General features: G+C 52.1%; 1 protein-coding gene and 1 long non-coding RNA gene across 2 annotated transcripts in view; one reads left to right on the top strand and one right to left on the bottom strand.

Moving 5' to 3' along the window:
• Window positions 1-3,253, bottom strand: part of LOC145525763 (uncharacterized) — a 9,786-nt gene extending 6,533 nt beyond the window's left edge. Inside the window, exons 1-3 of the long non-coding RNA XR_014068387.1 lie at window positions 3,120-3,253; window positions 557-861; window positions 124-217 (exon numbers count right to left, since the gene is read on the bottom strand). This is a non-coding gene — a long non-coding RNA (uncharacterized LOC145525763). The remainder of the gene's footprint in view (window positions 1-123; window positions 218-556; window positions 862-3,119) is intronic.
• Window positions 1-15,486, top strand: part of LOC145525754 (short transient receptor potential channel 2) — a 17,108-nt gene extending 1,622 nt beyond the window's left edge. Inside the window, exons 2-13 of the mRNA XM_081539403.1 lie at window positions 570-1,289; window positions 2,281-2,493; window positions 3,594-3,758; window positions 4,880-5,054; window positions 8,495-8,695; window positions 8,784-8,946; window positions 10,170-10,262; window positions 11,313-11,505; window positions 12,073-12,200; window positions 12,323-12,401; window positions 13,927-14,056; window positions 14,948-15,486. Of these exons, the coding sequence (XP_081395529.1) occupies window positions 570-1,289; window positions 2,281-2,493; window positions 3,594-3,758; window positions 4,880-5,054; window positions 8,495-8,695; window positions 8,784-8,946; window positions 10,170-10,262; window positions 11,313-11,505; window positions 12,073-12,200; window positions 12,323-12,401; window positions 13,927-14,056; window positions 14,948-15,339 (2,652 nt within the window). The 3' untranslated portion in view covers window positions 15,340-15,486. The remainder of the gene's footprint in view (window positions 1-569; window positions 1,290-2,280; window positions 2,494-3,593; window positions 3,759-4,879; window positions 5,055-8,494; window positions 8,696-8,783; window positions 8,947-10,169; window positions 10,263-11,312; window positions 11,506-12,072; window positions 12,201-12,322; window positions 12,402-13,926; window positions 14,057-14,947) is intronic.

Below are 15,486 nucleotides of genomic sequence, written 5' to 3'. Positions count from 1 at the left end.
AGTCATGTCTGACTCTTTGAGACCCTATGAACTGTAGCCCACCAGGCTCCCATGTCCATGGGACTCTCCAGGCAAGAATACTGGGGTGGGTTGCGATGTCCTTCTCCAGAGGATCTTCCTGACCTAGGGATGGAACCCACGTTTCTTCTGTCTCCTGTGTTGGCAGGCAGGTTGTTGGCCACTAGCACCAGCTGGAAAGCCCAAACATTAAGTGTACCTTAAAAAAAAAAAAAGAAACTTGTGTTTGGGATGAAAGTGAAAGTGAAGTTGCTCAGTCATGTCCAACTCTTTGTGGCCCCATGGACTGTAGTTCCCCAGGCTCCTCTGTCCATGGGATTTTCCAGGCAAGAACACTAGAGTGGGTTACCATTTCCTTCTCCAGGGGATCTTCCCCACCCAGGGACTGAACTCAGGTCTCCCACATTACAGGCAGACTCTTTACCGTCTGAGCCACCAGGAAGACTATAATGGTGGCTGGGTACAGAGGGTTAAGGGCTTGAAAATGGAAGGGTGAGGGAGGCCCCCAGCAAAGAAGGTTGGGCACTCAAGGTCTCACCCGGTCTGCTCAGCCTCAGCCTAACTGGACGGAGATCGTGAACAGAAAGCTGAAGTTCCCCGCTCCACTGCTGGGTGCCATCCAGGAGGGACAGATAGGCCTGGTGCAGCAGCTGCTGGAGGCGGGGGTCGAGGCCCCGGGCGGCGGGCCAGGCGGGCCCCCCCGGAATGTGGAGGAGGCCGAGGACCGCTCCTGGAGAGAGGCCCTCAATCTGGCCATCCGCTTGGGCCACGAGGCTATCACTGATGTGCTGCTGGCCAACGTCAAGTTCGACTTCCGCCAGATCCACGAGGCCCTGCTGGTGGCTGTGGACACAAACCAACCCGCAGTGGTGCGTCACCTGCTGGCCCGGCTGGAACGGGAGAAGGGCCGCAAGGTGGACACCAAGTCTTCCTCACTGGCTTTCTTTGACTCGTCGATCGATGGCTCCCGCTTCGCCCCCGGGGTCACGCCCCTCACCCTGGCCTGCCAGAAGGACCTGTATGAGATCGCCCAACTGCTCATGGGCCATGGTCACACCATTGCACGGCCGCACCCCGTCTCCTGCACCTGCCTCGAGTGCAGCAACGCGCGCCGCTACGACCTGCTCAAGTTCTCCCTGTCTCGCATCAACACCTACCGCGGCATCGCCAGCCGCGCCCACCTCTCGCTGGCCAGCGAGGATGCCATGCTCGCTGCCTTCCAGCTCAGCCACGAGCTCCGGCGCCTTGCCCGCAAGGAGCCTGAGTTTAAGGTTGGTTTCTGCTCCCTCCTCCTGCCCTCGGTTACCTGTATCTGTCCTTCCACCAGGGCATGGTCGGGCCTCTGGTGGGTGTTCTGGGAAGAGAGAAACAACAGAAAGATGTTCTCAGGAAACCTTGGTTCTGCTGGGGAGTGCCAGAATCCTGCCCTGAAGGGGATTCATTCTAATGGCAGACAGCTGTCACTCCAGGGGCTCCTAGTCTCATGGGGGCAACACATACCCCACCCTAGGAGTGTCCTGGGTCTGTCTGATGGAGGAGGGTGAACACAGATAGAAAAACAGCTGGACAGACTTAGAGATGACATTCAGTAGAACCTGTCCTTTCTGAATGCCTACTGTGTGGTCCCACCTAGAGCATCCTGTGTTGGGGCCTTGAGTTCATGATCACGTCAGGGTGGAAGAGGGCAGAGAGAGGCAGACAAGACTCCCTGGAGGCTCAGCTTCATTCAGGGCCTCTGTGGATGGTGCTACAGGGCTTCCAAGGGCCAGAAAATAGGTCAGGAGGCTACAGCTGTTGTGTGCAGGGCAGACTCCTTAGAGGAAGTGGAATTAACCTTGGCTACAGGAGCAGGTGGTTTAACACAAGTGAAGAGGAGTAGGGAGGATACTTGATGTAGGGGTTCAGTGCAAGCAAAGATTCTCAGCTAGCAAAAAGAGACATGGATGAGAGCAGGGGCTCTGTGCAGACAGAACACCTGAAGGGAAGGTCTAGAGGCCAGGACTGATCAGCGGCCTTGAATTCACAGTCTAGTTCCATCCATCACTCATCCACTGACATCCTCTTGGTGCCAGCCCGACTTGGTCCCCATGGTGACAACTACCATTAGGTGAGGAAACAGACAAGGATATTAAAACAGAGGCCTAAGGCTGGATGTGACCTGTGCCAGAACAGAGTGGCCCAGGCCCAGTGTCGGGAGGGTGGGCTGACCCAACCAGGCTGGGCCAGCAGGATGGCCAGCACACCTGGACTTTCTCCCTACAGCCCGAGTACATTGCCCTGGAGTCGCTGAGCCAGGACTATGGCTTTGAACTGCTGGGCATGTGCCGGAACCAGAGTGAGGTCACTGCGGTGCTCAATGACCTGGGCGAGGACAGCGAGACTGAGCCCGAGGCCGAGGGTCTGGGCCAGGCCTTTGAGGAAGGCATCCCCAACCTGGCGAGGCTGCGTCTGGCCGTCAACTACAACCAGAAGCGGGTCAGCTGGGCCCTGCCCGCCTCCCCCACCCTGCTCTGTCCCCTTGCCCTTCCCCCTCACCCTGCCCCCTCTAGATGGCCCCTATCCAATCCTAAGCAAGTCATTTTCCTGCCCTCAGGACCCCCTCATTATTTTTTTGTAATATATATACTTATTTCTTTGTGCTGGGATTTAGTTGTGGCATGTGGGATCTAATTCCCCATCCAGGGATCAAACCTAGGTCACCTGCATTGGGAGTACAGAGTCCTAGCCACTGGACCACTGGGGAAGTCCCAGGACCCCTCTTAGATCTTGATTCTGAGCACCTTCTCTCCAGGCCCTTGATCCTATGGGTCTCCCACCCTCCCTTCTTACCTTCAGTCTGAGTCCCTAACCTCTGCCCAGCCTTGGAAGTCCCATGACCCAACCAGACCAGACTTCTGAGTTTTACCCATTGGCCTGCTGAGTAGGTTTGGTCTGGTCTTTTTCTGTGGTTATACTTCAATATCTCACTGTATTCAGCAAGATTAGACTAGATCTCTCAGAGCTCAAATATCAAGTGATTCCATTATTCCCCATCTCATTAGATGCCCACCCCTAAGCCAAAGACATGTTCCCTTTCTAGCCTCCCCCAGCCTCTTACTCACCCTCTCACCCACCCTCAGATATCCTAGCCCACCAGGAGCTTAACTAGAAATCTTCCTTTCCAATGACTGCCCGAGTCAGCAAATGCCACCTTTCCTGCTCCTCCCTTCCTCAAGACCATGCTGCCTGGTGCCCCACGTTGCTAAGAAGACAAGGAACCCTCAAGGTTCTGGAACCCAGTACCCAGTTGCACCCACCACTGCCTGGCCTAGATTCAACAATGTGGGATCTGGAGAGTCCAGAAAATTCTTTGAGCCCAGTTTCTCCTTCATAGACTAGGAAACTAAGTCCCAAATAAGGGTGGGGTCTGCCCAAGGTCACTTGGCAAGTGGGTTGCCTCTCTTCTTAGCTGGCTGGCCTGGGGAGAAAAGAAACACGGTTCACTTTCTACCCAGGAAGTCAGGGCACCCGACTGACTCCTCTTCTTCCTCCCTGGCCAGTGGTCCCTCCCTCTGCTCACACCCTTCTCTGTTTAGTTTGTAGCACACCCCATCTGCCAGCAAGTCCTGTCCTCCATCTGGTGTGGGAACCTGGCTGGCTGGCGTGGGAGCACCACCATCTGGAAGCTCTTTGTCGCCTTCCTCATCTTCCTCACCATGCCCTTCCTCTGCCTTGGCTACTGGCTGGCGCCCAAGTCCCGGGTACTAAGAATAGAAATAATGATAATTGTCATTTATTGAGCACTTGTTTTATTTCATGCCCTGAGCTGGGCCCTTAATGTTCCTTTTAGGTAATTTGAGGTGGTTCTGGAAGGTAGGCATTACACCTGGATTTGACAGTGAAGACACAGGGAACAGAAATTCTCTTTTGTCCGCAGGAGATAGCAGAGTTGGGATTGAAACTGAGGTCTCTCTGCCTCTAAAGCCTGAGTCCTATATGCAGTCTCTCCTAATGAGACCCCCCACCCCAACCTCAAATTCTTTGGGAGCCCTTTTGGACTCAGATATTTCTATTCCCTACTACGAGCCAGACATCATGCCTGGCACTGCGGATATAAAAAAGATCAAGACCCTGTAAACCAGGTGAGGAATAGGGTAAGCAGTGCTCTAGGAGGCAGGAAAAGGGCATCCACCCAATGTCCCAGGGAAGGAGAATGCAAAGCATTAGAGAGACTGAAAGGAATTCTGTGCAGCTAAAGCATAAGTGCAAATAGCAATTAGCAAATGGTGGGAAGCAAGCGGGGGCCCAGGTTCCACAGAACCTTATGTAATGTTGGGAGCCGCTGGAGGATTGTAATGAGGTGAGAGATCCTATTAGTTTTGTGTTTTAGAAAGCTCTTCCAGGGGTGTGAAGGATGGATTGGGAGAGGGGTGGGAGTCCGAGAGACTGTCAAAGTGTGTGAGAGAAAGGAAAAGGATTCAGGGATGCCTTCAAGCTTCCTGGTCTGGGTGGTCAGGACGTTTTCTAAGATGGGGACACAGGAGGAAGAGGAAGACATTTGAGACCCGAAGATGATAAATTTACTTTTTAACATGGTTGTGATCGAAGAGCTGGTGGGAGCCCCCCAGGGAAAGTTACTTTACTTCTGTAATCCTCAGTTCCTAGCTTAAAAATGGAAATAATGATACCCACCTCCTACAGCTGTGAAGGAAAACATTGATATGAAAGGGAAAAGCCTAATATACAGTACATTCTTGACAAACATCTGAATGAGTGAATGAAAGGAGGAGACACGCTTGGGCTGAGCATTCCGGAAATTCTCCTGGAAGGGGAGAGGTGTGAGCAGGACTCTGAGAAGCCTGCTCTCCTTCTTCCCTTGCAGCTGGGCCGCCTGCTGAAGATCCCGGTGCTGAAGTTCCTGCTGCACTCGGCCTCCTACCTGTGGTTCCTCATCTTTCTACTGGGAGAGTCTCTGGTCATGGAGACACAGCTGAGTACCTTCCGAGGCCACAGCCAGAGCGTCTGGGAGACTTCACTACACATGGTTTGGGTTGCAGGTACGTGGGTGGGGCCTTTTATTTGTGGTAGACTCCTTCCTGGGGACCCCCTCATTTTTCTTCACAGTTAGCACCCCTATATGGGGCAGCCCCTATAGATGCTCCCTGAATATGTAACCAGACCTCTCCAGGCTCTAGTTCACCATGGGTTTCCCCTTCACCTCTAATCAGGGGATCTCACCCTGTGATAGATCCCTGAGTACGGACCCCATTCTTCCCCTACCCTGGCATTAGTTGCTACCCACTCTGGGTATTCATATCCTCTCACAAATAAGACACTGGTCCATGGTGTTAGGTGGCAGATCACCTTGGTATATCAGTAGCCAGCAAGTACACCACCAGGCAATCTATCCCAAAGGTTGTGGAACAGAAAGACTCATAGACCAACTTAAGATGCTTGAATCATACAGTTTATTACATAAGTACATATAAATGGTGTACTTATGATGGTGCTGTTATAAGGACTAGAGGTGAGTTTTGAGCAAAGGATACCATAGCCAGAAGCTGCCTGGACCCAGCACTTGATCTGTAGGAGAAACACAAGGGCACCTATGTCTGACCACAACTGTAGCTTACTAATCATCCTGGTGAGCAGCTATGACTTTTCTTTGCAATTTTGTTGCAGAGGACTTGTGAGGCCACTGGGTATTACCAGTGGGGAGCTAATTTAAGATCAGATGAATCCTAAGGGCCTCATCTGTCTCGTGTATATTCAGTGTGTCACTAATATTGAATGTCAACCCTGAATATTCTACATGTGTTCATACACGTATGTTCTGTATGTGTGTGTATGCACTCAGTCGCTCAGTCATGTCTGACTCTTTGTGACCCCATGGACTGTCGCCCACCAGGTTCCTCTGTCCATGGAATTTTTCAGGCAAGAATACTGAAGTGAGTTGCCATTTCCTACCCCAAGGGATCTTCCTGGCCCAGGGATTGAACCTGCGTCTCTTGCATCTCCTACATTGGCAGGCAGTTTCTTTACCACTGCACCACTTGGGAAGCCCAACACATGTGTTCTATTTTCTTTATTTGTCCAACATGTCACCTGGCTAACTAACTTACATATGCTTAAGGCATAAGTTTCACCCATTCCATTGGTGTTCTTTCCTTCTATAGCAAAATTGCATTTTCTCAAACAGTTCAGCAAATGCAGTTGACAAGAATCCCCAGAGCTCTCCCAAGCATTTGGCTGGTCAGCTCAGCAGCTGGGCTGGGCGCCTCTTCCTTATCTATCTTCCCTTGACTTACCTCTAGCTTAGTTGGAAACTCCCAAACCACCAGTAGACTAAGTCTGCTATTCTACCCTGTAACAAGTCAGTCAGGGAGGCATGAAAGGAAATTTGGCCAAAAAACTCTGGAGAAGAAAATAAGAGTGATCTAAGAGGAAAAGTTTCCCATCCAACTGTTTACTAATCATTATTGACCTGTACTGAGTGGAGGTGAAACCAGTATAGTTCCTGCCTGCAGGGGAAGAAGTCTTAAGAAACAACATCCCTCATTTCTTCATGCAGTGAACACCTGCTGCTGCCCTATTGTGAGCAAAGCCCTGAGAATACATGGATAAATTAATTAGGATTCCATCCAGGAACTTCTCTTGTGATCCAGTGGTTAAGACTCCACACTCTCAATGGAGAGGGCCCAGGTTCAATCCCTAATTAGGGAACTAGATCCCACTCACCACATTAATTTTTTTTTTTTTCCCACTCACCACATTTAAAAAAGATTCTGCATGCCATAATTACAGATCCCACATGCTGCAACAAAGATTGAAGATCTGGCATGCTGCAACTAAGACCCTGCACAGCCAAATAAAGATATTTTAAATAAATAGGGTTCCATCCACCCATTCAACATACATCACTGAGCATCCATGCCACCTTCACAAGGAACTCTGCTGCCATGGAAACAGACTCAGTTCCCACCATGCCCTGCTTGTCTCCAGGCCCATGCGAGTTCTCTTTCCCCACAACCTGCTCCTCTTCCATGCCGCCTCAGCTCCCACTCCTCCATCCAGTCTTAGCTCAAACATCACTTTCTGTGAGAAGTGAAGCTTTCCCTGGTTCCCAAATCAGGGTGAGGATCCGTTCCTGAACACTCCAAAGACAGCCTCTGTTCCCCTGCTCTGCTTCACCTTAGCACTGACCACGCTGGGCTGTAATGACTTGGCTACTTGCCCACCTCCCTCACAAGAGCCCGGGGAGGCTTGTATGTCTTCTTCACCACAGGATCCCACTGCCTCATGGTAGGAGCTTAATCAGTGTTTATTCAACAGTGGTTGGTGGGCCTTGTTCTGGGTGCTGTGGACAGGGAGGTGAATCGACCACAGTCCCTGCCCTTGAGGGGTTCCAAGTTCAGAGGAGGGGAGGGGGGCAGACGCAGGAAGAGATACCTTCCAGTACTCCATGGCGACGGCATCACAGAGGTCTGAAGAGAGCTCTGAGAACACACTGGCCCTGGTTAGAGAAGGCTTCAGAGAGGAGGTGAGATTTGTCCTGGGTCGCAAAAGTGAGCCCATCTTCTAAAGGCTGTGGAAGGGCTTTCTAGGAGTGGACAGAACCATGAGTGAAAAAGCACGTGCTTGTATCCAGGGAGCAGAGAAGGGCACGACGTGGCAGGGTCACCTGGCTAACGGGGTCCAGATCCCAAGACCCTCCCTCCCCAGTCCTGGCCCTGGGCCCTGGGCTGATCATGAGCAGGTTGATAATTTGGAGCCCCTTCAAATCAATATTCTCTAAATATTTGTCCAGTGTGTATTTGGTGGAGGGCAGGGAGACCCAGATTTAGATCATCCCCTCCCAATAACCAACCTGTCCAGGTGTTACTTTCTGAGTTTATCAGCTGACGGGATCACTGCAACTGGCCCCACGGCCGCTGAGTCTGCATCAGCCAGAAGTCCGGCTGCTGAGTCTGCATCAGCCAGAAGTCCTTTTTATTTCTGTATAAGATCTTTGTTACATTGAAGCAGACTAACCTGGGTTCCTTGTACAGGCTCCAAAGACCTTGGAAACCCTGCAACTATAGGAAAATTTGGGAATGTAAATGTCAAGATACATTTCTCTGCAGAGAGTGTCTATACGTGCTGCATGCATGCTAAGTTGCTTCAACTGTCCGACTCTTTGCCACCCTATGGACCGTAGCCCACCAGGCTCCTCTGTCCATGGGGTTCTCCAGGCAAGAATATTGGAGCGGGTTGCCATGTCCTTCTCCAAGGGATCTTCCCAACCCAGGGATTGAACCTGTGTCTCTTAAGTCTGCATTGGCAAGCAGGCTCTTTACCACAAGGGCCACCTACATTTTATCACTTTCATGCCTGGGATATTTTAGTTTCCTCTCACCAGGTGGAGAGGTTCCCCTCACCAACCACACCCACACACCCAGCTCTGACCTGGATGCAGGGGGTGCCTCACCCGATGCTGGCGCCCTGCCGCCTCCTTCAGGCTTCCTGTGGTTTGAGTGTAAGGAAGTGTGGATCGAGGGCCTACGCAGTTACCTCCTGGACTGGTGGAACTTCCTGGATATGGTCATCCTCTCCCTGTACCTGGCGGCCTTCACGCTGCGCCTTCTCCTGGCTGGGCTTGCACACAAGCACTGCCAGGATGCCCCTGACGGGGCTGCCTGCCACTACTTCACCTCAGCTGGTGAGTGCCCCCGCGTGCAGCCCTGAATCCCCCGGCCCCCTCTCTTCCTTGGCTCTCGGCCTCAGCCCCCCATTCCCCCCCGGCATAGAGCGGAGTGAGTGGCGCACGGAGGACCCCCAGTTCCTGGCTGAGGTGCTCTTCGCTGTCACCAGCATGCTCAGCTTCACCCGCCTGGCCTACATCCTGCCGGCCCACGAGTCACTGGGCACCCTGCAGATTTCCATGGGCAGGATGATTGACGACATGATCCGGTGGGTACTGCCTCTGCTCCAAGCATCCTCCCCGCCGATGGACCCCATCTGACCTCCTTCTGAAGTTCCCCAGCTCTAGTTAGCACAGGGGTTCTTAACCTGAGTTCCTTGTACAGGCTCCAAAGACCTTGGAAACCCTGCAACTATAGGAAAATTTGGGAATGTAAATGTCAAGATACATTTCTCTGCAGAGAGTGTCTATACATGCTGCCTGCATGCTAAGTTGCTTCAACTGTCCGACTCTTTGCCACCCTATGGACCGTAGCCCACCAGGCTCCTCTGTCCATGGGGTTCTCCAGGCAAGAATATTGGAGCGGGTTGCCATGTCCTTCTCCAAGGGATCTTCCCAACCCAGGGATTGAACCTGTGTCTCTTAAGTCTGCATTGGCAAGCAGGCTCTTTACCACAAGGGCCACCTGGGAAGCCAGAGAGGGTCTATAACTTTCATCTAATTCTCAAAGAGACCTATGACTCCAAAGATCAAGAACCACCGAATGCAGAAAAAGCCCTTGGTTGGCATGCCAGTTCTGTTGCTGTCTCCATGGCCAACCTGGGGCTCCATTTTCCCATTTTTGAGATGAGACACTGGACTCAGAAGTCCCTTTGGATGGTTCCCCCTGTACAACTGCTCTTGAAACTCATGGAATTATCTGGTCTTCTTGATAATTATCATCTAATCATTTACAGCCTACCTGGCCTTTCACCCTAGTCAGAGCCCATAGTTAATGCCTGCTTCCCTGGAAATCCCCTGCCTGAAGTAGGATGGGAGTGGGTGCCCTTGGTGGGAAAAAACCTTGGTTACGTCTGTGAACAACTTCAGCTCAGCTCAGCTTCCATCCCTCCCTGCAGCAAGCCAACTTAACTCATACACGGCTTTAACTCTGCTGGTGAGAAATCCTGTCCAGTAGGACTCTGTGACTCTCCCCCATTCCTGTACCACATCTCAGCATCTCAGTCCCTCCTTGAGAGCCTGGACCATCCTCAACTTTGACTGTTTTAACCCAGAACCCTTTATTCTGGAGGGAGAGTTTCTGCTTCAACACCCTTTCAATCCCTTCTCATTTCCCACCCCCTAATTTCTCTCTTCTTAATAATAACCAGACTGAATCCTTGTCAAGTAGAGGCTGAGCCTAGGAGCCATCACCCCCATCCCTCTTCCTAGAGCCTGACTTCTCCCAGGGTAGAGACCTGCTCTGACCCTTCCCCCTCCCACCTCCTGCCAGGTTCATGTTCATCCTCATGATCATCCTGACCGCCTTCCTCTGTGGCCTCAACAACATCTACGTACCTTACCAGGAGACTGAGCGGCTGGGCAAGTACGCCGGGGCAGAGGCGGGTCAGGGAGGTGGGAGTCTGGGCATTCTGGGCAAAAGGGGCACATATACCAAAGCAAGGGAGTATGTTTGGAGAACAGCAAGACTTCCACCATGGCTGGCACATGGAGGGAATTTTGAGAAAGGAGGCAGGAAAGGGCAGAGGGGTCAGGTCATGGAGCTCTTGAAGGGCCTGCCCAGAAACCTGCCTTACCCAACCTTACCCAACCTGCCTTACCCTGCTGTTCCCAGGCCAGAAAGTTCCAAGTGGCCTCCCAAGCAATCATTCAATCATGCATTCATGAGTGCAACTACATGATGGTTTTATTAATGATGCTGAAGGACTTGTGGTTGGATCTGTGGATGTTGGTCAGAGCTTTCTCAAAGTAAATGGAGACTTTATTCAGACCAACCCTTTTTTCCAAGAATCCTTGTTCACATCCTGGCTTCTGGATGTTGAAAAAAACTCTGCTGACATGTTTTAAAGCATGAATCTTAGTGCTAGGGATAGGCACTACTCCTTCCAGCCTCCTTCAAGGACCCTGGTGGGATCAGTCACTCCACACTAGCATGAACAGGCTGAGACCTCCTGCTCTTTGATGGGTGACAGCTAAGTAAAAGTATTTTTGCTAAAAACCTCAGGTAGGTTGCATGGTAGACATCTGGACCGAGAGTAGTTAGGAGCATTTAAAGTTTGACAAACAGAAGTCCAGCACATCAGCTCAGCATTAAGAAAGAACACACTGAATGCAATGTGAAGGATGGAAGAGGTATAGTTAGTGTCCATCTCACCCCCATCCCCACCCAGAACATAAAGTCCCTGAAGACAGAGACTCTGCTTGTCTTGTTCATGGCTACATCCTTAGCACCTGTTCCCAGTAGTCCTGTGTTCAGTAAATTCTGGCTGGAGTTCAGAAATGGCAAGCAGTCCAAAAGGCTTCGTGGAAGTAGAGCACCTTTGGCTGGGTCCCCAGGGTGAGGAGGAATGGGTCTGGGTGGTCCCCAGGCTCATCTCCCACCCCTCACATCCTACTCTTCGGCCCATTGTGCCAGTTTCAATGAGACCTTCCAGTTTCTGTTCTGGACGATGTTTGGCATGGAGGAGCACAGTGTGGTGGACATGCCTCAGTTTCTGGTGCCGGAATTCGTGGGCCGGGCCCTCTACGGCATCTTTACCATCGTCATGGTGATTGTGCTGCTCAACATGCTCATTGCCATGATCACCAACTCATTCCAGAAGATTGAAGTACGTGAACTGAGGGCAGCTCGGGCCAGAGGGAAGAAGAGAGAAAGGGAAGGAAAGGAATAGGATGCAAGGAGTCAAGAAATTTGGGTTCCTGCTCTGTCGCCACTACTGCCTTGTTTTGAGACTGGGGACAAGTTTTCCTCTCGAGCCCTCAGTTTCCTTGTCTGTAGATTGAGGGTCTTGATGATGTTATTGTTTTTATCAGACACAAGTCTAGTGCTCATTCCACATTAGGGCTGAGAGAAAGTGTGTGTTGTGGAAAAGTAGGTGGAAACATGAGAAGTGAGAGGGAAGGAGATGGATGAGTTAGGGTTTGTGGGCTGGAGAACAGGCTGGCAGGAATTGAATGTCAGAAGGAGGCAAGATGATGGGGAGGAAACGGGAAGGGGTACAAAACGGGGAGATGTGTATGATAGGTGAGGATGGAGACAAGAATGGGGAGAAGAAAGTGGTGGGCACACAGGAGATAAGAGACCAGAGGATTGGGGGTTAATGGGGCAGACTGAGTGGGCAGGAGGGCTAGGCACCAAAGTGGTCCTTGCTGAGCCCCCATTTCCTGGCCCTCAGGATGCTGCTGACGTGGAGTGGAAGTTTGCTCGCTCAAAACTCTACCTGTCCTACTTCCGAGAGGGCCTGACATTGCCTGTGCCCTTCAATATCCTGCCCTCCCCCAAGGCCATCTTCTACCTGCTCAGGTGAGGACCTCAGCACCCTCACTCCCAAGCCCCCAAGCACTCAGCACTCCCACCCCACTCCTGCCCGACCTCCCTGGACCCTTTCCTCTGAGTAATACCTTCCCACCATCTCAATGTCTCAGGAGAGTTTTCCGCTTCATTTGCTGTTGCCACTTCTGCTGCAAAACCAAGAAGCCAGACTACCCCCCAATCCCCATCTTTGTGAGTATCTCATGTGCTTGTTGTGAGTCTTCCTCACATCAGGCATTTAGAAGCATTCTCTGTACCATCCATTTGTCTGAACACCCCTGGCTCATCTGTCTTCTCAGGTATGTTTGCAGAAAGCCTGCTCCCAGTTCCTACTCTCTCCTGTGGCCTTCCCTCTGCCTGGCTCTGGCTATTCCCTAAATCTCCAATCCTATATCATCTAGTTTAAAATGAAGTCCATGCCACCCTCCTCCCAAGCCACCAATACCCCGTAAGTTCCAGGCAAAACTTTTTGCCCTAAACTGAGCCAAGAAACTACTGAATGTTTTCCACAGTAAAACATTTAGAAGCTAAGGGAAGAATGCCCCCCACACTGGGAAATTCGAAGGTGACTGAGGCCTGAGAGAGGAGGGCAGGGCTCCAGGGGACTAACTTACCTCTGCTTATCTGCTCCCTAACTCAGTCTGGCTTGGCATGGGACCCCTCCTAATTCAGATAGCATTATTGCAAGGGGTCCCATCTTTTCCCCTTAGAACATGTTACCTGAGGGTCTCTCTAAGGCAGGGTCTCTCTAAGGTCAGCTCTGTGAAGCCACAGGCCAGCGCTGAGGCTCAGAGGCCCCTGGGTCCCCTGATAAGGTAGGCCTTCCCTTATCTGATTGGTCAATAGTTTGTTTAATAAATACTTACCTAAGCACACCTATACTGGAAACAAAGATATGCAGAATGGTGGACCCTTGAAGTGCTGACAGTCTAGAACAGCAGAAAGAAACAGCATGTAGGATCTTTCCTGACCAGGGATTGTACCAGCATCCCCTGCATTGCAAGGCAGATTCTTAACCACTGGACCATCAGGGAAACCCACCATCTCCATATTCAGTCTGGAGACATTCAGCCTGAAGAAGCTGAGCAGCTTGGCTCAAGGCTCACAGAGGCAAAGTGTCCAAGCTGAGATTTCATCCTGTTTTCCAAGCCCAGCACTTTGCCATCTTCACCTCTGCTCCCTCTCTCTATTATCTGCCCCAAAGGCCTGACTTGCCTTCCTGGTTCCGTCCTGAGGCCTGAAACTGGACCCAGAACCAATCACTTTAACTTGCACGATGGTTTCCATTTCCTTTGCGTGAGCTAGTCTATGCGGATGCATCCCCATATCCTCTAGTCTCCCCTCTGAGGAATCTGAAGGACAAGGTTAACCTGCCCTGACTCAGCTCAAGAAAACCAAGGATGGGTTGGTGGCACGAGAGAGCTCAACTCTGTCCTGCTCAGCATTTCTCCTTGCCCGCTCCCCTCTTCCTCCTCTTCCTCTCCTAACCCTCACCCACCTCCCTCCCTGGTTCCCTTGCACTCAGCCATTCCACGATGTGTGGCCTCCATCCAGACTACCTGCTAGACCTGCATGAAGGTCTGGATGTGCGGCCTTCAGGGACAGACGACTCTGCACAGACTGTGCCTCCGTCCTTCATTGCCTGGGGGAGGTTGCAGTGAGGAGAGAAAGGCTGGGGGTAAGGAATCCCTCTTACCCTCCTGTCTTCCCATCCCAGGCCAATCCTGGGGCAGGGGCAGGGCCTGGGGAGGGAGAGCGTGGATCCTACCGGCTTCGTGTCATCAAGGCCCTGGTGCAACGCTACATAGAGACTGCCCAGAGGGAGTTTGAGGAGACTCGTCGGAAAGGTTAGTTGCTCACTTCCAAGCCTTTCCCATTCCTGTCCCTTGCTCATCCGGAACACCCAGCCTCACACCCCTCACCCAGCCTGCAGTTCTCTCTGTGGCCCCCTCTGACCCACCCTTGGAAGCCACAACTTGCAGAGAGAGTGTGTGCCCTTGCACTCAATAACCCCCGGGCCCACCCCCCATTCAGACATTTATCCCACTCCCTTCATTTATCCCTTCGTTCCCACCTTCATTTATGTGTTCATTTATTCTCTCAACCGCTCCCTTATGCATTCACTCTTTCACTTTATTCATCATTCATTCATTCATTCAATCAGAGTTCATTGCTATGCCCCCTTGTTCCCAGCAGGGACACATGGGAAGCTTTCAGTTTGGTGAAGAAGAGAAACCATTTCCCTAGTCAGGAAGTGCTTTAAAAAAGAGAAACAAATTGCAGTGGGAGCTCAAAGGAGAGGAAGAGCCTATCATTTTGAGAGGCTCATGGGGAGGCAGAAGGCTAGAGTACCAGAAGCTGGAGAGAGAGAGAGGGTTGGATCTGCACTCGGCCCTGAGGGTGAGTGTGAGCAGGACAGATGTAAATGGGGAAAAGGAGGACTGGGCAGATATACATATATCTACCCATAGACAATTCTCATCCCTATGACTCCTGACCACTCTCTGGTCCATAAGGCCTTCATTTTGCTATCTTCTAAACCCATCGCCACCCCAGCTCTGCTGATTCATCCACCCCTGACGGAGCCTGCTCAGCTGGCCAGCAACCCAGTGCCAGTCCCTCACTTCCTCCAGTTCTGCTTCAGGATCCTCCGGCACACCCTCCCCTGTTGAGGGTAGAAATGGACCAGGGCAGACTCACCTTCTGAGAGACCCTCCATCTCTACTCCCACCCCCCAGACCTGGGCAACAGACTGACAGAGCTGACCAAGACGGTGTCTCGACTGCAAAGTGAGGTAGCAGGTGTGCAGCGGGCTGTGGTGGAGGCGGGGCCGCGCCGGCCGCCCAGAGGAGCCAGCATCCTCAGTCGCTACATCACCCGAGTGCGCAACAGCTTCCAGAACCTGGAGCCCCCCATCCCTGAGACCCCGGAGCTGACAGTGCCAGCGATGATGGGGACCCAGGGGTCATCAGAAACAGGGCTTCCGGATGCTGGAGGGGCTCAGGCTCCAGCTTCTGGGGAGTCTGGCCCCTCCTCCCCAGCTCACGTGTTAGTGCACAGGGAGCAAGAATCAGAGGGGGCTGGGGACCTGCCCCAGGAGGCAGACCTGGGAGCCAAGCAGGGGACCTGATGCTGGGGGAGGGTCCCTTCTTCTGTTGCTGACTAGAGCAGCCTAGATGCCTGAGGGCGGGGGTCACTTCATGGGAGCCCCTGCTGCTTTCCTTGCCTCAATAAAGCCTCTGCTCTGGAGCTCAGATGTCTCCAGAGGGTGTGAGAA

The sequence above is a fragment of the Giraffa tippelskirchi genome, chromosome 11 (assembly GCF_054371585.1).
Source record: "Giraffa tippelskirchi isolate mGirTip1 chromosome 11, T2T-mGirTip1v1.2.pri, whole genome shotgun sequence".
Taxonomy (NCBI): Eukaryota; Metazoa; Chordata; class Mammalia; order Artiodactyla; family Giraffidae; genus Giraffa; species Giraffa tippelskirchi.
Note: the sequence above shows the minus strand (reverse complement) of the source record. Positions and strands in the feature narration are given on the sequence as shown.